Genomic DNA, 25,443 nt, shown 5'->3' on the forward strand with positions numbered 1-25,443 from the left:
CATGCTTAATACAATTTCATTCATTCTTTTTTTGTGTTTGGCTTATAGTAAGGCCTAACAAAATGTTTTTAAATTCATCATCAGGTGCCTGGTGTACATTAATGTTTTTTCATTTACCATTAATACAAGTCCAGCATGTAGTAAGATTTAATTTTTTAAAATCCTTTTTCAAACTCTCGGTAAGCCTTTTAATAAATGCTTTACCATTCATAAGTGCCCTGCACATTTTAAGACTTAAAATAATATCTTTCTTCGTTCATTGTCATTAAGTGCTTAGCAGACAGAGGCTTGTTAAAACTTTTTCATTTACTATTAAGTGCCCAGGACACAACGAGATTTCATAAAATGCTTTTTCATTCACTGTCAGGTGCCACACAGTGAGCCTTATGAGCAAATGCTGTAGCCTTGACCATTAAGTAAAACTTACTAAAACGCTTTTTCGCTCATAGTCACACTGCTTAAGGCTTCATAATTCATTGCTGCTTTTTCCAAGTTCACTGCCACCGAGGGCTCGGCACACAGGGGCCCGTAGGTACTTTTTCATTTACCATTACTTTGCTTTGCTGGGAGCACTAATGGGAGCCCGGCCCCCCGGAAAGCCTGGACACAGGCTTCCTGACACTGTCACCCTGGCTCGGACGCAGGCCTTCTCCCGTCCGCCCTCCCACCCACTCCAAGCCTTTGTTTTTGGGGGTGCAGGCCATGCTCCCGCCCCAGCAGCACCCAGCGCCCGGCCAGCCCCGTTATCCCCGGGGGGAGGGGGTGGGCGCGGCCTTTCCCAAGCCGAAGGCTCGACCCGGCCTCAGTCTCGGACTCGTAAAGTCTCGGCGCACGCGCACACGCACAGGAGCCACCGCCTCCTCCCGCAGCCTCCCGCCGACCCGGCCCTGGGGCCCCTCCCGGCTCCCGTTGCCGTCCCCGTGCCCGGGACGGCGGCGAGGTGCGCGAGGAACAACCGTTGGGAAGCCACGGGGGAGGGGGAAGCGGCGCCCCAGCCCCGTCCGCCGCGCGCAGCCGCTCCCTTCCCCCTCCCCTCCGCCGCTCCCCCTCCCTCTCGGCGGCACTTACCCGCCCGCCGCGCTCGCTCCACCGACGCACTCCGTCTCCCAGAGTAGCGTGGACTCTTCTCCCTCAGGCGGCTGCTGGGGGCGGGGAGGGAGGGGGGCGGCTCCCGGAGGAGGAAGGAGGGTGGGGGGGCGGGGGGATGCTAGGGTCCTGGATGTGGGGGGGGGTGGGGGGTCAGAGTTCGTGACCCCTCCCTCTGCTCCGCGGTGCGCGTCCCCGCTTGCGCCTGCGCGTTGGCTGGCGAGAAGAGCGGACCAAAGGAGGGATAAGTAACGTTCTCGCGGGAGAAAGAAAACAGAAGGGGGCGGGGAGAGTCCGGGTGAGGCTCCGAATCCCGCCCCGCCCTCTGTCGGCTTGGAGGAGAACTGCAGGTGGAGGAGCAGAAGGTTGGGCTCAGAGTAGGACTGAGCAGGAGGTTGTGGGCGGGGCACTGCTCTGTGCACGCGCAGATGAGAAATTACTTATCACAACTTATTAGGCGACTATGGTTTGCAGGGCAGAGGTGTAAAGGATGGTTTATGGTATTTGTGTGGAGGGGAAACAGAGAGAGGGAGGGAGGGAAGGAAAAGGAACCTCTAAAGTATATCGTTTTAGAGAATTAACTACGACTTTGAGAGGCTCCCAGAGTCATAAAGACAGCAATGTATTAAGAGGACAGAAACTTCAAATCTGGTTCTCCCTCCGTTAGTGCCCTGCTTCCCTCAAACTCAGACACCCTGGCTTTATAAGTCTTGCTCTGGGGGACTTACACAAACTTACATTTTTTTGCACGATCTCTCCCTCTCACCCATATTTTGGGCAAATTTTTACAGGAATGCTTATCTGGGGTCCGTGAACTGTATTTCAAAAAGATCAGTTTCTTTTGTAAATCTGTGTATTTTATTTTATTTTAAGAACGACTTTATAGGCTTCCCCAGACTGAGTAAGGGAAGCATGACACACACAAAACAATTAAAAACTCCTTCTCTAGAACTTTTAATATTCCATACAGTGCTTCTGCTTCTTTCATACATCTCTCCATGTTCTAGCTCCATATCCCACAGTTTCTTAATTTTTTTCCTGAGGCAATTGGGGCGATTTGAACTTATGTCCTCCTGACTTCAGGATGATGCTCTAAGCACTGTGTCATCTAGCTGCTCCTTCTTAATAATATTTTAATGTTCCAAAGCCCATTCATTCTGTTTCATATAGAAAGAGCTCCTTTCATATTCTTTGGGACTTTCTATTTTTTTTTCTGTCTTAAATTTTTAGACTTCTTTATATAATCTGGTACAGCCCATCCTTCCCCCCCCCAAAAAAAAATTCTTAATGTCTTTTTAAAAAAGCATTTATCAGTAAGGCACATTTCTTTTGTTAAGAATATGTCCAGGGGCAGCTGGGTGGCGCAGTGGAGAGCACCAGCCCTGAATTCAGGAGGACCCGAGTTCAAAAGTGTCTCAGACACTTAACACTTCCTAGCTGTGTGACCCCGGGCAAGTCACCTAATCCCAGCCTCAGGGAAAAAAAAAAAAAAAAGAATATGTTCAGATGAGCTTTCCTTGAGAAAGTAGGAAGGAAAATGATATCAAGTCCCAAGATAATGTTTTTTTCAAAACAAAGACTAGAGGAGCAGATCTGAACAAATTCATAGCTCTAGCAGCAGTTAGCAAGAAGGTACCCATTTCTCAGATTATGTGATCTGTCCACCTGTCAGTGAAAATCTATGTCGGTATTTGACTATGGCAACTAAAAATAAACTGCTAAAACTGAAATCACGATCTCAAATCTCATCCAGAAATTAAGATAATTGAAACCTACCCTAAAGCTACATTAGCATTTTCCTTTTAAATTAATTGCTGTATTTGATGAATGGCAGCTCTATTACCCAAGAGGAAGTAGGTCTCTATGGGCAAATCATTCACAACATCCAAAAGCCCCAGGCAGCTCTCTTAGGACAGAAAGTAGTAGAGCCAGCATGGCTAGGATCTCTGATTTGGAAGAAAATCACAGGTCTAGTTGTGTATTGGGGGGGGGGGGGGGAAGAGAGAGAGAGGAGAGAGAGGAGAGAGAGAGAGAGAGAGAGAGAGAGAGAGAGAGAGAGAGAGAGAGAGAGAGAGAGAGAGAGAGAGAGAGAGAGAGAGGAGAGAGAGGAGAGAGAGAGAGAGAGAGAGAGAGAGAGAGAGAGAGAGAGAGAGAGAGAGAGAGGAGAGAGAGGAGAGAGAGGAGAGAGAGGAGAGAGAGAGAGAGAGAGAGAGAGAGAGAGAGAGAGAGAGAGAGAGAGAGAGAGAGAGAGAGAGAGAGAGAGAGAGAGAGAGAGAGTGTGTGTTTTAAGTATAGTGTAGGAGGCCTCAACTCCTGGATTTTTAACTCATGATCAATTCCCTCTGCAAAAATAATACTGCTTTGTTTTACTGAAACCTATGAATTCAATAGCCAGGGTACAGTGGGGAAGTATGCAAGCCATTTGGTAGAGTACAGACACAGGCTCCTAAAAAAGTAAAAAGAATTTGGGGGTGGAAATATTATGGCAAAAGTAACCAGAAGGCTCTTTTCAAAAATAAATAGTTCCTTTGAGCAAAAATCTCTAGTTTTCAAATGGAAATTAATTTTACTAGTTTAAAAGATTGTTGACACTTTCTTGTGAATTACAGAGCAAAAGGAAAGAAAAGATTTAAATGACAGGGACTGGGAAAAGAAAGGAGCAAATCTCAGGTGAACCAGAGATTTGATCAAAGATAGTTAATTGGAGAAAGAACAGAGGAGGGAGAAAGGGAAGAGAAAGAATAAAGTCAAGGAGGGATTCAGAAAGGAGGTGCTACAGACCAAAAGACAAAATTTTGACCTTGGCAGCAGGAATATACTAACAAACAGATGGGAGAGTATCAGGGCCAAAATATCAAACTGAAGGCTGAAAATTCTGGTTTTTCCTAATTCAGCCCAGCCTCCCCATTTTTCCCTTGATGGGAAGAGGGACAGTAGTTGTGATTTCATTGGTGTGCAGAACTCCCAGCTAAGGAAATTCTCCCTACCAATGCAGATTGGTCCCTTCAATGTACACTTAATATTTTTAAAGCAAGAAGCTTAGACTAAATTAATGTCCTTCCCAGTGGTAGGATCATAGAAAGTATCCCAAAATTCTTACTTAAGTTCAAGGATTGTCAGATTTAAACACTTTCCTTCTTTCTCTTCTGCTGTATTCCCTCCACTTTAGATTGTAGGGAGTTTGCTATATTTTTCCTTTTAAAACCCCGTCAGCCAATTTCTTATAGACTCCAAAATTTCTGCTGGCCTAATTTTTTTTTTAATGACCTTAAACCAATGTTGCTTTACAGTGATAAATTAGGTCCTTGGGTAACCCCAAGCCAGGCACAATTAAGTATACAACTGAATGGCAGTAGCAATGAGGTAACATTACACAAAACAGATCAAAGATAAAACCTGTATGGGGGGGAATAAACCGAGTTCTCTCCCAACCCAAACTGAAGCTGTTTAATGTGGAGCCAAAGCATGGGGATAAAGGAACCAAGAATTGAAGAAGGGAAAAAAACCAAACCCAATTTCTATCCAAATGACAAAGGCCCCATGATTCTTCACCCAGACATTCCCATTTGACTATATCTGACAAAAAATCTGTGCTAATGCCCCCCTGCAAGGATTTTTGACATAGATATCTTATTCCACAGGTCTTAAAAATAAGAGAAAGCACAGCAGGAAGCATCTGGATTTAGAGTCCCGAACATGGCTTCAAATCCAGAATGTCACCCATGTAAGAGGCTTGCTGGGCCTCAGTTTCACTTATCTATAAAATGACAGGATTGGACTAGCTGACTTAAAGGTCTTTTCTGGTCCTAGATGCCAAATCATATTGATAGGGGTTGAGATTCCTTTAATATTCCTTTCTGATTTCCCCAACCCCCCACAGCTGACCTTTAATTTACAAATCCTGGTCACCTAGCTGTCCTATCCCCCACCAGAGCTGAACTAACTTGAGTTTTCCCAACCCCCACAGTTTGAACACATTGAATTCTATTCAAGGCTGATCCTGGCTGAAAGCCAGACAGGAATTTGGGGTACCACCCACAAGCCCCCTTTAGGTATAAAACTGGAGCTCTTTCTTTGCAGGAGCCCTTCTCCCCAAACATGGTATTCTTCCCGCCATGTAAGGGTTCCTGCCCACCCAGCAACCACATTTGGCCCTGGTGGCTTTCTACCTTCAACTTTACTTCCAAATTTCTACAATAAACCTTTTATCAATCTAGGTTTTCGGGCCTGTAAATTCATTTACAGGGGACACTGTGCCATAATGGGACTATCTTTGTGCTGACCAAAACGGGGTTCCCCCTTTCCTATCTCTCATCACTATGACATCAGTATTACTCGTTTCCCTTCTCTTAATTCATCTGAAGACATTTGAGTTTATTACACTGGTCTAGCATGTGACAGAGGCAGAAGGACTAGAAATGTTTGCCAGGCAGAATTCAAGCTGGAAAAGATGGTCTCAGAGGTCTACCCGGGGTGCTCCATGAGCAAGGACAAAGAAAAGGGACCCCAGAATGTGCTGAGCTACAGCAAAGGGTAAAAAAAAAAACAACAAAAAAATATTCTCGTCCAGAAGAACATCTTCATGAGAAGAAGTAGGAAATTCCTGCATCTCCTCACAAGAGGATTTCTCTCTATAAAGAGAAAGAAGAGGGGGAAAGGGCTCTGCAGTATGTGAAGCATATAATAATTCCATTTTTTTCTCTTGCTACTTTCCAAGGTTGTTCCACCATCATGGTGGTGGTGATGAGTTTGGGGGAGGAAGAAAGATGCTTCTTAGAGAGAGGACCAAGATACTGGTTCCACTTAGTGATGAATTTCTTTTTAGGTATCATATTAAAGGTGGCACAACAAATAGAGCACTAGATCTGAAGTCAAGAGTACCTGAATTCAAATCTGGTCTCAGACATTTACTAGCTGTATGAACCTGGGCAAGTCATTTAATCCTGTTTGCCTCAGTTTCCTTATCTGTAAAAGGAGGGAAGAAGAAATGGCAAACCATCCAGTATCACACCCCAAATGGGGTTGTGAATAGTTGAACATGACTAAAAAACAAAAGTATATTGGGGAAAAAAAAAAAACAAAAGGACCAATGATATAGTTCAGTGAAATTTGGCGAAGACTCCATGTTTTCTTGATATGATCATTTCAGTTAAAATTCGTAAATTCTTTGAAGGCCAAAATGACCTTTATTTAACACAGCATTTGTGACATCAATCTAGATTTGCCAACTCTAATCACACAAGTGCCACTGGCAACCTATGCAATGTTTTGCTTTTCTCCTTGTAAGTAGAGATAAATTCTTTAACTGCCCATCTCCTCCTTTAAGAAGTTTTATTGATCCCTTTTGTTTTCACATAAATCACCTCAGATTTGCCTTTCTTCTTAAGAACTTTCAGGCCCTGAAAAGTATTTTTTTCATTTAAGAAAAGATTGAAAGCTGTGCTGATATGCTGTATTAGCAGAGTATGACCTTTATTTTAAAGCATCTGGGTTGATTTTGTTTGTACATCTGGTTAAGAAAACTTTTCTAAAGTGTTAACTTCAGGATTGCAAATTCCACATTCTGACTCACAGTTCAATGAGAAAAAATTAGCCTTCTATGTCTTGTGGCTATCCAGCTCTGACTGTGTATCTGTATCCCTTCCCACTTAAAACAGAAGGCCAGGACAGACAAAAGTAGTTTTGTTATTTAGATAACTTACTGGAACTTAATCCCAGAGTGTCCCTGAGGTAGAAGTTTGGCTATATGTTGTTGGGATGTTTCCTCCCCATTATAAAACATAAAAGATATATTTGGGATTACTCTACTGAGACTACTGTTGCATGTCTTTTTCTTTAGCCATTTAAAAATATTCACTGTTTCTAAATTAAGCAACACAGAAAACTAATGCTGGCAGACAAACTTTGGATACAAAGAATATCTGCTAGTCAAAGTATTATTAAAAGCAACACAAGGAAACATCAAGGGCTGTGTCACAATAGTTGATGCTATAGGACTTCTGATATGTTATCTATTCTCCTGAAGACAAGGACACTTTGGAATTCAGTGTGAGCTTCAGAAATAAATTCTAACCATAAAATAAACAACAAAAATTTAATAAATAACATTTGTATGAAAAAAGAACCCTAACAAGTATACAATCTCTTTTTAAAAAATATTAACATGACTAAAAGAATTTCCTAAATCAGATAAATATACAACTGAGGTGGATTTTCTCTTGGCAGTGCGTGATTACGCTGATAATCTTTTTACTGTATTTCATGAGTTCTGATGAAATTCTAATTCTCTGGAAGCATCAAAAAGAGATGAAGCAGATGGTGCTACAACACTGTGCCTTCTTGAAATGCTTCTATCCACCTAATGAAAAGAAAAAAAATCCTTAGATATGATTTTGCAATATATACATTCAGGTACATGTGAATCATAACAAGCATGAAGATAGCTAACATTTATATAACACACTTTTAGTTCTATAAAATGCTTTACATATGAACCTTATAACAACTTCTATGTGGCAGGTGCTATTGATATTATCCCTATTGTAAAGTGGAGGGAACTGAGTTTCTGAGGTTATGCTCAAGGTAATACAGATCTTTCAAGTATCAGGACTTGAAACGAGGTCTTTTTACTCTACAGCATTCCATAGGATAGTACCATTTACTCACTTTTGGCCTAGAGAAGAAATGTTATATATATATATAGAATTGCCCTGAATGTAGTCAATTTGTAAAATACAATAGACTATTATTTCTAATCTGCTATTTTCGGTAGCTGTACTGTAAAATCAGGGTTTTGAACTACACCTCTAAGTTGCTTCCAGGTGTAATCTATGATCTCAAAAGCTCAAAAGTCTTTCTTCCAAAGGCATGAACAAAGTCACTTCTATCTTGCTACTATATTAAAGTAAAAGTTGATTTTTAAAATCAATAAATAATACAATGTTATCAGTAACAAATCCTGTCAGAATTTTCATTTGCAATTAGTATGGTAGTGGAGATAGGATTTTTTAAAAGCATTTACTCTCAATTTTGCTGAATTGGGATGGAATACAAAAGGAAGTATCTGGGAGAAAAGCAATGAGAAGCAATGTGAACAACACAGCTCAGAGTGTTTTGTGAGAAAATCTGATTAACATATGAGGAAAAAAACTGGAAAAGTAAAGCCTTTGAAAGATAATTTTGGGGCAATTAGAAGGCACAATAGATTTAGGACTGACCCTGGAGTCAGGAGGAACTGTGCAAATCCAGCCTTAGAAACTTGCTGCTTACTAGTTATGTGACTCCAGGCAAGTGGCTTAGCCCCAAGTGCCTTGCAGGGGAAAAAAAGGAAAAACAAAAAACAAAAAAAAACCTTGAACTTACATGTTCAGAATTGCATTCAAGTTGGAGTATTTATGGGAGGCATCCAGATGTAATAGAGTGATGGAAATGGCACCTATAATCCCACTTTCATCCCTATCACTCTATTACTGCTACTGGGAGGCTGAGATTATGGATCCTTTGCCTTTCTGTCCTCATCTATAAAATAGGGTAATAATAGCACTACTTTTCTGTGACATTAAAATAACTTTATCTATTATTTTACCCTTACCTACTATTTTGTGACGTTAAGTTTCAACTTCTTGGAAATTACCTAATTTTGGAGTCACAAGATTACTACTCTCCCTTCTAAATGTCACCCAATTTAAGGAGTGTAACAAAACTACTCTTTCTCCCTCTCACCTCATTGCTTCCTAATCCTCTCCATCAATACAAATTCAGGCACCTCAATCCCATTATCCTGTTTTTCTTGCTTTTCATTCCCTCCAAAGTGAACATTCACTGTGTAGAAATGTCCTTAGGTACTAACCCAAATTGTCTCTGTAAATAAATATGTAATTGTCTAAATATAAATACTCAGTTTCTTTAATCCATTGTAACAGTTATGGTGACCACAAAGGGACCGAGACATCAAAACTCCATGTAACAACTGGACTTCCAGCTGAAGTACTCCCTAGGATACTCTGATCAAATTTCTATTTTCTGACCTCCATAATTAAGGATTATCTTAATGAGGGTACCTTGGGGACTAGTTCTTAAGAAGTCAATGCACATACCTTTAGGGAAATTGTTATTGGACTGGCAACAGGGGAGACTCCTCAGTGACAAAAGCATGACTAAGATTAGAGCTCTCAAATTAATCAAGATTGGCCTAAGACATATAAGAAATTTCTTGAGAAATCCCAAATTTGGCCTGAAGAAGGGATTTTCAACTACTGCAAATTAAAGGCTTTAAGAACACTTGTGGTTTCAATCTTTCTAATTCTACATGTCTATCTTATCCTCTTGTCTGTATTTGTGTCTTGATAAATCAAACTACTTCCTGTGGTCTGATCAGTGAAAGAAAAAAAAAAAAAAAAGACAGTTCTCAAAGTCTTCAAAAGATAGTCACTGTCTTTATTATTTATGTGCTCTCTCACTCTCTCGCTCTCTCTGTCACACACACACACACACACACACACACACACACACACACACACACACACACACACACACACACCCCCTCCTCTAAGCCAGGTTAACATTGTAAAGATAAAAACAAAAATGAAAGACAATTTTTCCCCAGTACTCAGAAATTTATGGCATTGTTAAATTACTAGATGACTAAAATCTATGACAAATATAACTTCTCTACTGTAAACTTCTAAAGTGTGGTTAAAATATCTTAGTGCAGATTCTGCACTGTTTTAAGGAAAAATAAGAATAAAACTTTGTGAAAAATATATGGAAACAATGTGTAGATCTTTTATCACTTTCCCTGGAAAGTGAGATTTATCGTTTTAGTGCAAGAAAGGAAGATAATTTCACTAATTAAATAAAAATGGGTAGAAAATGGGTTTGCAGTTTAAATTTGAGAATTGCTATTATTAACTTCTTTGATCATGAAAACAAAGATGCCTGTTTAAATTAGGGAGCAACTTAAAAAGTAAAATTCGCTCCTTCTCCCTCTCTCTTCAATGCCTCCAAATCCTCTCCACCAGGTGTCTCAATTATATTGTTTCAGTGTTACCACTGTATTTTCTTCTGTGAATAATAGAACATAATTGTTTAGATAAACTAAAAGCAAACTCACCAAAAGGTACTGGAAGGGAATGTGTATTTTTAGGCTTCTGAGAACCCCCAAAGACAACACTCTTACAATTATTTGTTTTTATGTAATAAAAACTTGTGCTAAATTGTAAAGGAATGAAGATTAGTTCTTTAGATAGTCTGGGATATGATTAGGAAATAAAAACCAAAGAAATTAAACAAATGGAAGATATTAAGAGAAGTGTCAAATCAGAAGTCATAGAAACAGAACAGGTGCACAGTTTTGAAAGGCTTTAATAAAGACAGGAAGGAAAAAAAACTGAGCAAATAGGGATAAGAAGAAATGGGTAGAAAGTTAAGGTGTAATCTGTTTCCACTGACAGTGTGAACAGAGAGTTTGAAAGTAAAGGGTTTGGAAACTTTGAAGAGAGAAGTTTGAAGGAGGGTTTTATTTCATTCAGATAAGGATATAAGAAACCTTATTTGGTTGTTTTTTGTGATATGGAAAATACAGAAGCATATATGTAGCATTCTTTTTCATTTTTAATAAAAAGCTTTTCCTGCTTACATGCCTTATCCTTTTTGAATTTCTTAGAATTACAACTGAAAAGATCCGGGTAAGGTGAGTTTCCCACCTTATAATTATCTTATAAGTATCCAAATCAGGTTAGGTTGGGTTGAGAAAACAAAAGAAATTGATTTGGTCCTTTGAGTAATTTTAAAATAAATATGGAAAAAAGTTAGGGGAAACTGGGAATGCCACCACAATTTTTTTTTTTTTAAATATTAGCTACCTAAAAACAGTGGGCTCTTGGGAAAATGGAGGATTTAAATATTATTAATAGGAATTACAAATCCAAATTTGATTTGGTGAAATCTGTTCTAAAGCTAAATTATAAAGTGGTCTCATTTACAGAGAAATATGAACAGGAAATTTTCTCACCTGGTTAATTCTGAGCCTGATTTTGATACCCTGTTAATAATGTGTAACTTTTCTACATAATTGCCTAAGTGCTAAGGGAGTATTTCCCCAGTTATTGTTTATGTTAGGTTAGGGACAGTCTTGATATCATCATAACTATGTCCTTATTTCCTTTCATAGCAAAAAAAAAAAAAAAAAAAAAAAAAAAGGTAAAAATCAGGGCCAAGTAAAAAGTCGAAGGTTTGTCAATGCCATACTAAAACATCTCCAAGTTACTATAATAGGATTCAAGAGGAAAGATATTGTTTTCAATCTAAATTTATAGTCAGTTCCACAACCTAAGCAACTAAGTAAATTAATTATACTTGGCTTGCCATGCACTTGCCAACAGTTATATTTTCATGTATAGAATTAGGTCCTTGAACTATCTAATTCTTCCAGGATACATGAGGATAATATTCTCATGGCAGAGGAGGTGAGAGATGGGAGGGAGGGAGGAGAAGGGGAAGATGAGAAAAAAAAAAAAAATCTAATAAGTTTTCTAATTAAATAGAGAAATAAATTTTGAGAAAGAAACAGGATCAGATTTTTCTTCTCTAAGAAATAGGAAATACACACCTACATACAGCCTTAATGGGATATATATGCCTTGAAAATGTTTTACTAATTAATTCTCAAAATTTGATTTAAAATTTAAAATTGTACTGATAATTATAAATAAAGTGAAATTATTTTCCTATTTTTTTTAAATCTCTGATTATTTTAAGAGACAGAAGAATACATTTTCCAAGTCAGGTAATCAGGAATTTTTTTATTCAATCTGTTGATGGTATTAGGTACAAAGTTTAGGTAAGAGTGAAACAGTGGTATGTAAAAACTAAAATTCTCTCATTTCAAATTAATTATGGGTTCTTAATTTTTTGATTCCTTATAACTACTGTTAATAGGATCAAAATCATAAAGCATAAGCTGGTTTTCATCACATAAACTAGTCATCAGAAAACCAAATTTAGAAAGCTGCACTAAATTTAAGTTTCATTACTAGCAGAATTACCTAGGAATCTCTGAAAGTGAACTAGAACCAGAGAAGCAGATTTTCCAGAAGCCCTCTTCAGAGCTGCCCTATGGACAAAGTCTATTTCAGGATGTCCAAGGGAAGATTTTTCATGGACCAGACAATTTCTTGGGACACCGACTCAAGATTACTCTCCCTCTTAATTGTCATCCAACTTAAAGAATATAACAAAATTTCTCAGTCTCCCAATCCTTTCCACCAATAAGAAACCAAGTATCTCAATCACAATAAGCCTGGTTTGCTTCTGCACCTGTATGCTTTGTTAATAAATAAAAGTTTGTCTAACATGAGTCTTCAGTTTCTGTATTCAACAGTAACAGACCGCACAGGGCTTTTGTGAGGACCAAATGAGTTAATGTATGTAAAACACTTTACAAATATTAAAGCATTCAAGTTAATGCTATTGTTGTGATTATTATCACTTTTAGCCATCTTAATTAACTAATAATATTCCATTTACCAAAAACATTTCTACTCATCTTTAAGAAAATCTGTAAACTCTATTGAACTTTTCTTCTTACCGAGAATTCAAAGAAAAGAATGTTTATTTTAAAAAGTAATTCGATTGTTTTATGAAGCCAAAACAAACCTTATTATGAATTAAGAGTCACAAAGAGCTGGCCTGCTCAGAAGGTCTCATGTTATCTCTCTATCAAGGCTTGCATATTAACAGAGGACATGCTTCAGAGGACAGGACGCCCCCCCCCCCCAATTTCACTAGTAAAGTCATTGAAGAGAGACCTCAAAAGTCATAACCATCAAAAACTAAGTTGGCTTCCCCCAGTTAAGCCTGTCCCTGCTGACAGCACAGGGGGGGCTTCTTAATGTGACTGACCTTCTTGCCAATGAGACAAGTAAGTAAGCAGCTGTTGAAACTCTTGCTGTTCCTTGGCACAAGGGGATCCTTAGTGCGCCAAAGCCTTGGAATGTTGAGGGCAAAGATTCTTGCCCTTGACGTAAGAGAGGTCAAAACAGGCCCCAGCTTCCCTTCCCGTCAGCAGGAGCTGCCACATGCTGCTTTTTCTGAGGTCATGTGTGGACAAAAGATCTTGGCTAGCACCATCTAATTTTCATCACCCTTTGGGTTCTTCCAAGTTTCCCAGATTCTCATTCCTCTCCTTTAAAACAACTTATGAGCAAAGTTTGTCTCGTATATTTCCATTTTATTTTTAAAATTTGATAAACAGCAAAAAATAAGAGGATTCTCTTTATGAAATCAGGAACCCCACTTTATTCAATTTCCCCCCCAAAAGTAAATAAATTCTACAAGTTTTCCCCTCAAAAAAAAATCATCAATGCTTCCTTTTATTCTCATCTGTGAAATTTTTAAGCTAACCTTTCCATTTGAAATAGAATAGCAACTCTCTAACTTGATAGAGAGCGGCTACTGATGTGTCCCTCATCATACAATCATATATGTACCAGATACAATCCTTGAATCCAGGCCTTTGGAACCATGAGACCCCTTTTTATTTCTGCCTTTCCATGATGCCTCTTTTAAATAAATACTTTTGTTTTTTTAAGTTAGGCTGGGGTATCTAGGTGGTGCCGTAGACAGAGCACTGGCCCTGAAGTCAGGAAGACCTGAGTTCACTCCAGCCTCAGACTCATTATTAATAATAATAATACACAAACAAAACTAACGCAAACAAGATTAGAAGGGAAGTAACAAATTGGGAAAACATTTTTACAGTTAAAGGTTCTGATAAAGGCCTCATCTCCAAAATATACAGAGAATTGACTTTAATTTATAAGAAATCAAGCCATTCTCCAATTGATAAATGGTCAAAGGATATGAACAGACAATTTTCAGATGATGAAATTAAAATTATTTCCACTCATATGAAAGAGTGTTCCAAATCACTATTGATCAGAGAAATGCAAATTAAGACAACTCTGAGATATCACTACACACCTGTCAGATTGGCTAAGATGACAGGAACAAATAATGATGAATGTTGGAGGGGCTGTGGGAAAACTGGGACACTGATGCATTGTTGGTGGAGTTGTGAAAGAATCCAACCATTCTGGAGAGCAATCTGGAATTATGCCCAAAAAGTTATCAAAATGTGCATACCCTTTGACCCAGCCATACTACTACTGGGCTTATACCCCAAAGAAATACTAAAGAAGGGAAAGGGACCTGTATGTGCCAAAATGTTTGTGGCAGCCCTTTTCATAGTGGCTAGAAGCTGGAAAATGAATGGATGTCCATCAATTGGAGAATGGTTGGGTAAACTATGGTATATGAATGTTATGGAATATTATTGTTCTATAAGAAATGACCAGCAGGAGGAATACAGAGAGGCTTGGAGAGACTTACATCAACTGATGCTGAGTGAAATGAGCAGAACCAGATCATTATACACTTCAACAATGATACTGTACGAGGATGTATGCTGATGGAAGTGGATTTCTTCAACATAGAGAAGAGCTAATCCAATTCCAATTGATTAATGATGGGACAGAATCAGCTACATCCAGAAAAGGAACACTGGGAAATGAGTGTGAACTGTTATTTTTACCTTCTGAATCCAATTCGTCCTGTGCAACAAAAAATTCGGTTCTACACACATATATTGTATCTAGAATATACTGTAATATATTTAACATCTATAAGACTGCTTGCCATCTGGGGGAGGGGTTGGGGGAGGAAGGGAAAAAATCTGAATAGAAGTAAGTGCAAGGGATAATGTTGTAAAAAATTACCCATGCATATGTACTGTCAAAAAAATGTTATAATTTTAAAATAAAATAAAAATTAAAAATAATAATAATAATAAGCCATTTTGCTAATCTTCCCATTTTAGAGAAACATTTAGTCACCTTTGAAAGTCCACTGGCTTTGAAGTGAGAGATCTGAATTCAAACCTTGTCTCTGATGATTATTACCAGTGTGATCTCAGTAAAATCATAATTCTGCCTCTCTAGGCCTCAATGTCTTGTTTGATAAAGTGAGGAGGTTGCAGTGTATGGCCATTGAGGTCCCTCTAAATCAATAATCTATATCTATAATCTAAATCTATAATACAATAAATAACCTCTTTTATCCCAAGCCACTTAATAAGAGTCAGGATTCCCATCAGCAAAATGAGAGGACTGGACTGTAGTACCTCATCTATAATCTATGAGCTCCCCTATGTTAAAGGGAGAATAGGAACTAGAGCTCGGATTTCACTAACAGAGAAATTCCCAGATGAGGAGACTCTACCAAAGCTGACTGGTACATCTTCTGCACCTTTAGTACTAGAAAAGCTCATGGGTATTTTTAATTATTTTAAACAGGTGTAGAACATGTATCAAAATGCTTACTGCTTATCATATCTGGGATAGGGAAAAGGAGGGAAGGAGAGAATGTGAAGTCAAAACATTTTTTGTGAATGTTAAAAATTTTCTTTATGTATACTTAGGGAAAAATACTTTTAAAAAATAAAAATAAAATATTCAAGTAAAGAGACAAACAATAAATTATATAGTTAGTAGCAAAAAAAAAAAAAAAAAAAAAAAAAAAAAAAAGGCATTTCTAAGGGACTTACTTTTGAGCTGAATGAGCATCATCTGCTTTGAACATGTAAAACAGGACGTTTTTATGCAGTAGTTGGAACACTCTGGACTGTGAATTTTCATCTTGAACTTCAGTAACAGTAAATCCCAATAATGGCTGACTTTCCAAGGCTGCAACATCCTAGTTTTAAAATACATGCACCAGTATTAGAAATAGTATAATATTCTGTCTTTTTTTTTTTTAAGGACACATTTTGTTTTGAAATTATAGATGACTCTGAACCACAACCATTCTCACAAAAATATCTCAGAATTTCAGAAATGGATGGTGCATCACAGTCTACCCAGTCTAATCAGTACCTAAAACCAAATCTCTCCCTGTGACTTACTTAACAAAGTGTTATGCAAAACCTAGATACTAAGAAAACTCCATTAAAAAAGAATAATCTGCTGCATCTGGTGGCAATTTGGAAAAACCAGCTCTAATTGTTGCATCAATTTTACATTACATCAATCTTAAATTAATTGCCTTTTGATTTGTACCAATCATTCCTTAAAGGACCAAGCAGAACAAATCTTTTCCTTCTTCTGTATATGATTTTTGTTGGTTTTGTTCATTATTGGCTATTCACATTATAATTTTTCAAGAACTTTGATACTCATTAACATTCATTTACTTCCCAGAACCACCTTTGGGAAAGAGACACAATTGCTTTGACTCCACTTCACAGATGAGATAGCTGAGGGTCAAAAAAAATGATTTGCTACAAGTTTTTCATTTTCAAAGAGGACTGATGATGTCATGGGGTGATCGTCTTGATATGTGCAGAACTGCTCAAAAGTCATCAGTTTAACTCTCTCTTCCAGAGTCTTAGAAATCCAGTGGCAAGACAACAATCAGGGCAACTGGGATGACCAAGGGATTCAGTGGATGGCCTTGGCTTCTTCAATGTCTAAACAAGTTCTTAAGATAGTCACTGAGCCCATTTTGCTAGGGGAAACCTACTTTGGGTTAGAGGGGTGTCTAATGAAACATGTGAGGACCGCTCAAGGTTACACAGCAAACTATTCCAGGAGCCAGGTTTAGGATCAATTTTTCCGAATTCCCGATTTGCTGCTTTTCTCATTATCTCATATAATCTCTCTCTCAGAATGGCTAAGTTGATCACAGGTAACGGAAGCACTGACCATGGCTTGCTGTGTAGCCTCCTAAATTGGTAACCCTTCAATAATTTAGAACTATTTGGACTGTCTATATAAACTAAAAAAAGGCCACAGGAATGAGGAAGTAAGAATTAGAAGATCTGATAATGACATCACATAGATTTCAGAGGTCAAACCTAATCGGGGCTGATATGATTAAACAACATAAAACTACATGCAAGGAGGATCAATGTCATGTTTCTTAAATTTCTATAAGAAGATTTATAAAGCTCACTTGTTCCCAAGGATAATAATTCCATGTATTATTAAAAGAAGCACTTGAAGAAGGAAAAAATTACACATTCATTCTGTCCTTTCCTTTATAATTTATATCACATTGTTTCAAGTTCCAAACCTGGCAATGAAATTGCCTGCCTTTGGATATGGCAAGAGACAATGAACAAGGAATTCAATTGAGAGTCAACAAGGTTCAATTGAGAGGATGAGCAAATGGACTAGGACAATACATTCTAAAAACCTGCTTTTTCTAAATCGCTTTTACTTCTCTCTCCTGTTTGGGATTTTCAAGATGTCCCACACTCACTGGTGTCAATCTCATCACAGCTGACAAACTTTCAGCTTGAGTCTATTGGGGAACCATGTCCTCTGTTGGGACTGACAGATGATTCCATAAAGCATCTCTTTTCCAAGGAAAGCTTGGACTTCATGATTATCCATGCAACTAGAAGAAGTCTGGTCTCAGACACTTAACACTTCCTAGCTGTGTGACCCTGGGCAAGTCACTTAACCCCAGCCTCAAAAAAAAAAAAAAAAAAAAAAAAAAGTCTTAAAGGCCATATATACATTCCCACCTTTCTGGAAGAGTGTTCAATGTATGGCTGGTCATTCAACCACAATTCTAGAAGTAGCACTTTATTTAGTGGAAAGGGGAATTTCTAACACATCTTGAATTTATTTGGGTTGGCAAAGTTCTCCAAAAAAAGAAAAAAATTCCTTTTAAGAATTTACCAAAACAAGACTCTCAGATCTCATCTTTTGCTTTACTGTAGAAGCAAGAAATAGTGGAAGGAATCTGGAAAGTGTGCTTGATTCTCAGAGGAATGACCTAAATTTAAATCCAGTTCTTCCACTTATAACTTGGATAATCTTGGGCAAGACACTTAATTTCATTAAATCTCAGATAAGCAAGTTAACTCACCCAGGATCACACAGCTAGGAAGTGTCTAAGGCTGAATTTGAACTCAGATCTTCCTGACTTCAAGCCTAGTGCTCTGGGTCATCTCGCTGTTCATAAATGGCCTTTATGTTCCCTCTAAACTGAAGTTCATGATCCTGTGAATTCAAAATAGTATTCACAGTTTCCCATTCAAACTTTCTTTCCAAAGAAGTTCCTTAAGAGACTGATCAGCATTTTTACATCATTGCACTGAAATCTGAGGATGAAGCGCATTGGCCTAGCAGTGTTGCTACTGGGCTTATATCCCAAAAAGATCTTAAAGAAGGGAAAGGGACCTCTATGTGCAAGAATGTTTGTGGCAGCCCTCTTTGTAGTGACCAGAAACTGGAAACTAACTGGATGCCCATTAATTGGAGATTGAATAAATTGTGGTATATGAATATTATGGAATATTATTTTCTGTAAGAAATGATCAGCAGGATGATTTCAGAAAGGCCTGGAGAGACTTACATGAACTAATGCTGAGTGAAATGAGCAGGACCAGGAGATCATTATATACTTCAACAACAATACTGTATGATGATCAATTCTGATGGATGTGGCCCTCTCCAACAATGAGATGATCCAGATCAGTTCCAATACAGCAGTAATGAACTGAACCAGCTACACCCAGCAAAAGAACTCTGGGAGATGACTGTGAACCACTACATAGAATTCCCAATCCCTCTAATTTTGACCGCCTGCATTTTGGAATTCCCTCACAGGCTAATCGTACACTATTTCAAAGTCCGATTCTTTTTGTTTAGCAAAAACTGTTTGGTCATGTATACATATATCATATTTAATTTGTACTCTAACATATTTAACATGTATTGGTCAACCTGCCATGGGGGGTGAGGAAGGGAAAAATTGGAAAAAAAAAAAAAAGTTTTTGCAATTGTCAATGTTGTAAAATTACCCATGCAAATATCTGGTAAATAAAAACTATTATTATTAGAAAAAAAAAAAAAAGAAAAAAAAGAAAAGAAAAGAAAAGAAAAGAAAAGAAAAGAAAAGAAAAGAAAAATTATGCATACATATATTTTGAAAATAAAAAGCTGTAATAAAAAAAAATTTTAAATTAAAAAAAAGAATTCTGAGGATGAAACACATTAACTTCTCACCTCACTTGCAGCGTATGTGTAGAGCACTTTATTTTTTATCACAAACCAAAAATGTTTCCATGGTTTCTTACTGCCCTTTGACCGGTACAGGTAGCCACTCATGGTAGAGTCTTCTGTGTTTGCGGACACCTAGAACAATCAATCAGCAAGGTGGTTACTAAGCTGTTTACTAAGTGATAGCTAGGCAATATCAGATGGAGCTCTGGGTTTGAAATATGCTGTATGACATGGCCTTACACAAGTGATTTAACCTCTAAGCCTCAGTTTCCTTATCTGTTTTACCTATTTTACCATCATTGTCAGGATAAAATGAAATAAGCTATGTAGAAAGCTTATCAAACTTTAAAGCTCTAAGTAGTGATTATTATCATGACCATCAAACTTTGAACAGGAAAATAAATACATCATTAGGTAAATCAGTCAACTTGAATGTCAGAGACCTGTGATCACTGAGGAAACCAACTGGCTCATTATATGATCTATAGCTATAACTTAGTGGACAACACTTACAAAGAATAATTGTCCAGTGTCACATAACAAGTATCAATCAAAGAGAGAATTTTAACCCAAGACTTCCTGACTCCAAGTACAGCACTCTATGCAATGTAAATATCATTGCCAAAGTGGGGTTAAGTTACAGCTACCAGAAGCTAATGTTCCAAAACAGAACATTCACATTTTAAGCTACATTTTTGAGGGAGGGCTTCAAAAATGGCTCATAGTTTCAAGCTCTCACTTGGTGCAAAAATTAGCTTCAGTCTGTTACTACTTAGATTTTAAAGAATGTCTTTTATCTTTCAATTAAGACTCACTGCTGGAATAAAATCTCAGCATGAATGTGGTTAGGGAAAAAAATACAACTCCAAAAACCAAAAGGTGGTTGTTGTTGTTGTTGTTTTTTTTTAAATCATATTTTGGAGATTTCAGGGATTACTCATGGACTTAAACTCTCTCCAGGATCTTAGAAGGTCAAGAGAGGCAGCACGACCAGACAACCAGCCATGGCCAAGAACCTACAAATCCCCCTTTTTAAATGACATGATCCAGAGAAGTCAGTTGGAGTGCCAGGTAACTCCTTAAAAACTCAAAGGAAACTACTTTATGTGCTGCCAGTTTCATTTTCTAGATTTTTATCCCTAAGCAACAACCAGGCTTTGGAAAAAACATAATCAAATTAACTGGAAGCAATTTTTACAACATTTTCTAAATTTATCACATTAAACATGTGATAGGTTTGGAGTCAGGAAGAGCTGAATTCAAATCTAGCCTTAGATACTTCCTAGCCTATTTTCCTCAGTTTCCTCATCTGTAAATGTATTGAGAAGAAAATGGCAAACCATTGTGGTATCTCTACCAAGAAAATAGCAAACAGGGTCATGAAGAGTCAGATTGTGATTGAAATCAATTAACAATAAGTGGATTGGCTCAACCAACATTTGTAATACTTAGTTTTAAGAAAGTATGTGCTAAACTTTAATTTATAAATTAAAAAATTAAGATTAGGCTCCTTTGAAAACATCTTGAGGATTCTGAATGTAGGTAAATATACTAAGAGGGAAAACTAAGTGATCTCATTAACTCAGTGTTAGTCACTTTATTGCCCTAGACCTTGATTTCTTATCTTTCCATTGAGATGACTGGATCATCTATATGATCATTATGGCCTCATTTTGCTCTAAAATTCTGTGACTCTATAGTGCAAGGACCCATCAAACTGGCAAAGCTTTGGGTATGAGAATGGCAATTGAGGGACACCAGCCTGGCTGGATAGGAGAAGTCCATGACCAGATGCCTGGGCATGATGACTCATAAAGTCAATATATTCAGGGCTAGATAGGCTGGAATGAGTATCAGGTGAGAGAAGAATCATATCAATGAAATCATGTGGAAGGAACAGGATTTCCTTTCTCTGTAGACACACCAGCCTCACCTGGATACAGAAAAGAGCAGAAAGCCAAATGGGTGAGCTCACCATGTCTATTTTCTTCCCAGGATTGCTTTCAAATACTGCACTCTCTGCATGTGCCACTAGATGATGCTCTAAGGTTCCCTTAAGTAACTTTTGCACATATGGACTTTCCAGTGCATCATTCTTTGCAGATTTTTTTAAAAAAAATTTTCTCAATAGTATTTTATTTTTCCATTACATGTAAAGATAATTTTCAACAATGATTTTTGTTAGATATTGTATTCCAAATTTTTCTTTCCCAAGACAGTAAGCAATTTCATATAGATTATATAACACATTTAAACTATTTCCAGATTTTCCATGTTCCCTTTGCAGAATTTTTTTAAAAGAAATTACTTTGCATTATTATGAACTTGGAAAAGATCCACAAACTTATACAAAGAAAAATCAAATTAGATGAAGGCACATGAAGTCATTAGTCTCCACTATAAATAGTTTGTTTCCAATTCAACATAGTATTTCCAATACTACCCAACTTGTTGATGTCCAGTCTTTTGACCCAAAAAGCACTAATTATTCAATATCTGCAAGTTTTCAAATTAAATGGCAACACTTACTTCTTTAAGGGCAGCTGGGATTTTTTTTTGTTTCCTTCCAGATGGAATACTATGTAAGACTGAAGACAAGGCACTTGATGGAGATTTGTGATTTGCTGGAGGCCCAGTCTTAGGTGAATTCTGGTGATCTAAAGAGAATCATAACATGCATAATTTTTGGAGCTAACCATAACTATTCATGTGTGTAATCAATTCAACAACATTCAGTGAACAAACATTTACTGGGCACTTACAAAGTGCAAGGCATTATATTATGATGGGAGTAATAGAAAGATAATAAGACTGCACCTTTCTCAAGAGGATTGATTCACCTGGAAAAGGAGATGAGTAAAATCCTCTTCATATATCAAGTGCCCTCCTGATCACTCACACCTCTGGCTCTTCCCCAGAGAACTACTTCCTTCCACTTCCAGGAGGCTCCTGGCCACCAGAACTCTTATCCTTCCCCAGAAGCAATTACTGGAATGAAAGCTGTGACTGATTTACAAATCAACAATTCTCATTAGAACATTGGGGGAAGTATTTATTCTATAAAAGCCCCTAAATGTTTCTCCAGTTGCCTAACCATCTCTCTCATACGCAACTCATTCTTATTTGCCTCCAATCTCTTTCTAATTCCAATCCTCCTAGAGCTGCCCTTTCCAGCATGTCCTCTGAAAAAATAAGTAACAGGTAAGCATACACACACAGAGCTTTTAAGTTTACAAAAGCACTTTCTTCACAGAAAGAGGGAGAGGGAAAGAGTGAAGGAGAGAGAGGGACAGGACAGGGACAGAGACAGGGAGAGAGAAGGAGAAGGATCATTGTTTAACAGATGGGAAAACTGAGGCAGGAATGGGTGTTAACATCTCTGGTTACAATGGATACTCAAATGGGAAGCTAAAAGGAGTAAGGAGGGAGAAAGTTTGGGAGATAGCAATTGAAAAATGACCAGAATTAGGAAAACGAATAGCCATCTACTGCACAGAAGAAATGTATAACTGAAGTATTGGTTATTTATAATAACCAATTATAATTGGTTATTATAATAATAAATAGGCAATATTGCCTATTTATGAAATTGCAGGGATTAAACTACCGAGTCATGTGGTTTGTTCTACCCTACCTCCTTTCTCTTGCTCCCTTTCTTCATATATTTAAAAGGCCATTCCTCAGAACATGAAGAATGATAATCATATTATGTATAAATCCACAAATCTTTCAGGAATGCAACTATAAACCACACCCAGACTCTAGAAAAGCTGACTACTCTAGAAATCCTAGTAGCTATTTTAAACCTGACTGTAATGAAACAATAGACCCCAAAACTTTTTCTCAGCCAAAGAATCTTGTCTGGTTACAGAGATGAGAAACTAACTGCAAAATATATTTTGAGTGGTTGAATGAACTTAAAACCTCATGGTAGTTGAGGTTTCTCTGAAATGTTTTTTAAAAAAGGTTTTACTTTTTTATTGAGAAACTTTTCCCAACTCTGTAAACTGGGTACTTTAAATAAAAGCAATTCTCGATAAAACCAAAACAAATATACTATCAGAAAAGCTTTTTTAGAAGATAAATCATTACATTAAAAGTTATTAGCATCCCGCAAGAAAATTATAAATTTTGACCACAGAAAGACTTCAAGATTTTCAAGAACTGATCTTTCAAAGTGATTTTAAAATTTGTTTTTAAAATAAATTCTATTTCATCATGTTTAAGTGGAATTGGAACTAAGATAAAAGGAAAAAACACTGTATATGGAGCTTTGAGATGAAGTCACAGCTCTGATATTTAATAATTATGTAAGCTGGGGCAAGTTCCAGCAGTCTCAGTCTCAGTTTCCATGACTGTGAAATAAAAGGAGTTGGGTTACAAAGGCTGTGAAGTCCCTCCCAGCTCCAGATTTAATTGGATTCCTGGTTATTTCTCCCCAAACTGCAGCCAGCATTACTAATCCCATTGATTAAAGAGGAAGCTTTTCTACCACTGGCTTGAGGAAAGGGCAAAGCGGGTAACAAAACCAAGTGGCTAGTGAAGGGCCAAAGTGAATTTTCATTACCTAGTTTCTGCAATTCTTTAAAACAGTGTTCACAGACTCTTGCTGGCTGGTTTTTCAGGTAATCTAAGCCATACTTATTAGATGAACAAGCTTGACAGACAATCTGAAAACATATAAAACAAATTAATTTAAGAGTTAGACCGTAAGGAGACAATGAAGTGGTATGCTAGATGGAGTCTAAAGAGTTCAAATATGGTTCCACACATTTAATAGCTGTGTGACAATGGCCAAGGGATTTAAACTCTGACTGCTTCCCTCCTTTCCCTTCCCCCCACCAAAAAAAACCTTAGGCCTTAGTTTCTTCATTTGTAAAATGGAGATAATTCCTCATTGGAATGTGGAAAGGATTAACTGAAAAAATATATATGATAATAATAATATGAATAACATGTATATATTATGTAAGTTCTTTGCAATTCTTAAATGAGAGCACAGACAAAAGAATTTTGGAAGGAAAGTGCTATACACATGTAATCAATCTAGTACTATTAATATTATTGTTGGCATGTATTTTCCTATTTATAAAGAGTGTTACATAAATATGTAGTTCAAAGCTACATGAAGAAAAATACTGGCCCAAAAGAGGATTTTTTGGTTCTCAATATTTACCTATTATCATCCCAGTTGTTGTATCATGATTCAGCATAATGGTGTTTTGTGTGAATATATTTTAGAACATAACATACAATGCAATAGAATATTTTTTGGTCCAGCCTTTTCTGATATGGAAACCCTATCTATGTGGGCAGCTAGCCAGCTCATTTGAAACTGATGTTAGAGAACTGCCTAGGACTCTGAGAAATCACACTCCATTGCCCCTGGTAATTCAGATGCCTGCCAAGTCTGAAGCTTCCTTTAAAAATGGATATGACTTGAAAGGAAGAATAGGATGCTCTGGCTCTACCTTGCCACAGGCCCGACAATGGTGCCTCCTCCAGGTGAGTGTGAATTCACTCGTACACACCATGCACATGGTGGCTCTAGTGTCAGGAATCCAGATGGGAGCTTTGGAGCCCAAAGGACTCATCTCTTCCTTTTTGTCTGTGTCTGTCTACAAAAAAAAAAAAAAAAAAAAAAGATAGAGAATCAAGACATGAAATTGTAGGAATCATATCAATCAAAGAAGAAAATGACCTCTGACATGCTTGCTAGACTTAATTGTACAAGAGGAAAATTTCTCTGGGGAAAAATATTCCAGAATCATTTAAAGGAAAATGAGACTTTACAACTCTGAAGAATGCCATGACCAGTCTAATTGATGATGATCAGAAGCAAGCCTTCTTCCTACTTCTCAGAAGTCTGGTAGACTCCCACTCTTGGGATATGATTACATTTTTAGACACGATCAAATGTTGATTTGTTTTTGTTTAGGATTCCTAGTTAAAGGTAGGACTCCAGGGGTTCAAATGGGAAGAGAAACACTAAGCTGGGACAATATTTTTTTAAAGGACCATCAAATAACCATTAAATTTTTTAAAAATAATTTTAGCTGATTTTAAAAAGGTTAGAAGGAAAGCATTATACCTCATCGAGACTTTTGGAGGGACAGAATGTGATTTTCTTCTTGGTGTATTCTTCAATTGACTGGGAGATTGCTTGTAACCATTCATCCCTTTCTGTAGCAGAGCTGAAAACAGAGGAGAGAGGCTCCATTAACCAGAAGTCAGTTCTTATCTGTTTCTTTCTCATCACATTAGTTTCTCACATCAGTGAACTCTC

General features: G+C 37.5%; 1 protein-coding gene across 5 annotated transcripts in view; it reads right to left on the reverse strand.

Annotated features, from left to right (window-relative positions):
* Window positions 1–25,443, reverse strand: part of LOC141544764 (nuclear receptor subfamily 2 group C member 1) — a 266,102-nt gene that overhangs the window by 91,452 nt on the left and 149,207 nt on the right. Inside the window, exons 15-21 of one of the 5 annotated variants that reach the window (XM_074271281.1) lie at window positions 25,249–25,351; window positions 24,629–24,775; window positions 23,725–23,827; window positions 21,687–21,814; window positions 19,161–19,289; window positions 15,689–15,837; window positions 7,167–7,444 (exon numbers count right to left, since the gene is read on the reverse strand). In XM_074271281.1, coding sequence (XP_074127382.1) covers window positions 7,408–7,444; window positions 15,689–15,837; window positions 19,161–19,289; window positions 21,687–21,814; window positions 23,725–23,827; window positions 24,629–24,775; window positions 25,249–25,351 — 796 coding nt within the window. In that variant the 3' untranslated portion in view covers window positions 7,167–7,407. Of the gene's footprint in view, window positions 1–1,068; window positions 1,284–7,166; window positions 7,445–15,688; window positions 15,838–19,160; window positions 19,290–21,686; window positions 21,815–23,724; window positions 23,828–24,628; window positions 24,776–25,248; window positions 25,352–25,443 lie in introns of those variants that run through there. The other 4 variants (XM_074271280.1, XM_074271283.1, XM_074271282.1 and 1 more) reach the window with 4 other exon arrangements.

This window comes from Sminthopsis crassicaudata, chromosome 5 (genome assembly GCF_048593235.1).
Source record: "Sminthopsis crassicaudata isolate SCR6 chromosome 5, ASM4859323v1, whole genome shotgun sequence".
NCBI classification, from domain to species: domain Eukaryota; kingdom Metazoa; phylum Chordata; class Mammalia; order Dasyuromorphia; family Dasyuridae; genus Sminthopsis; species Sminthopsis crassicaudata.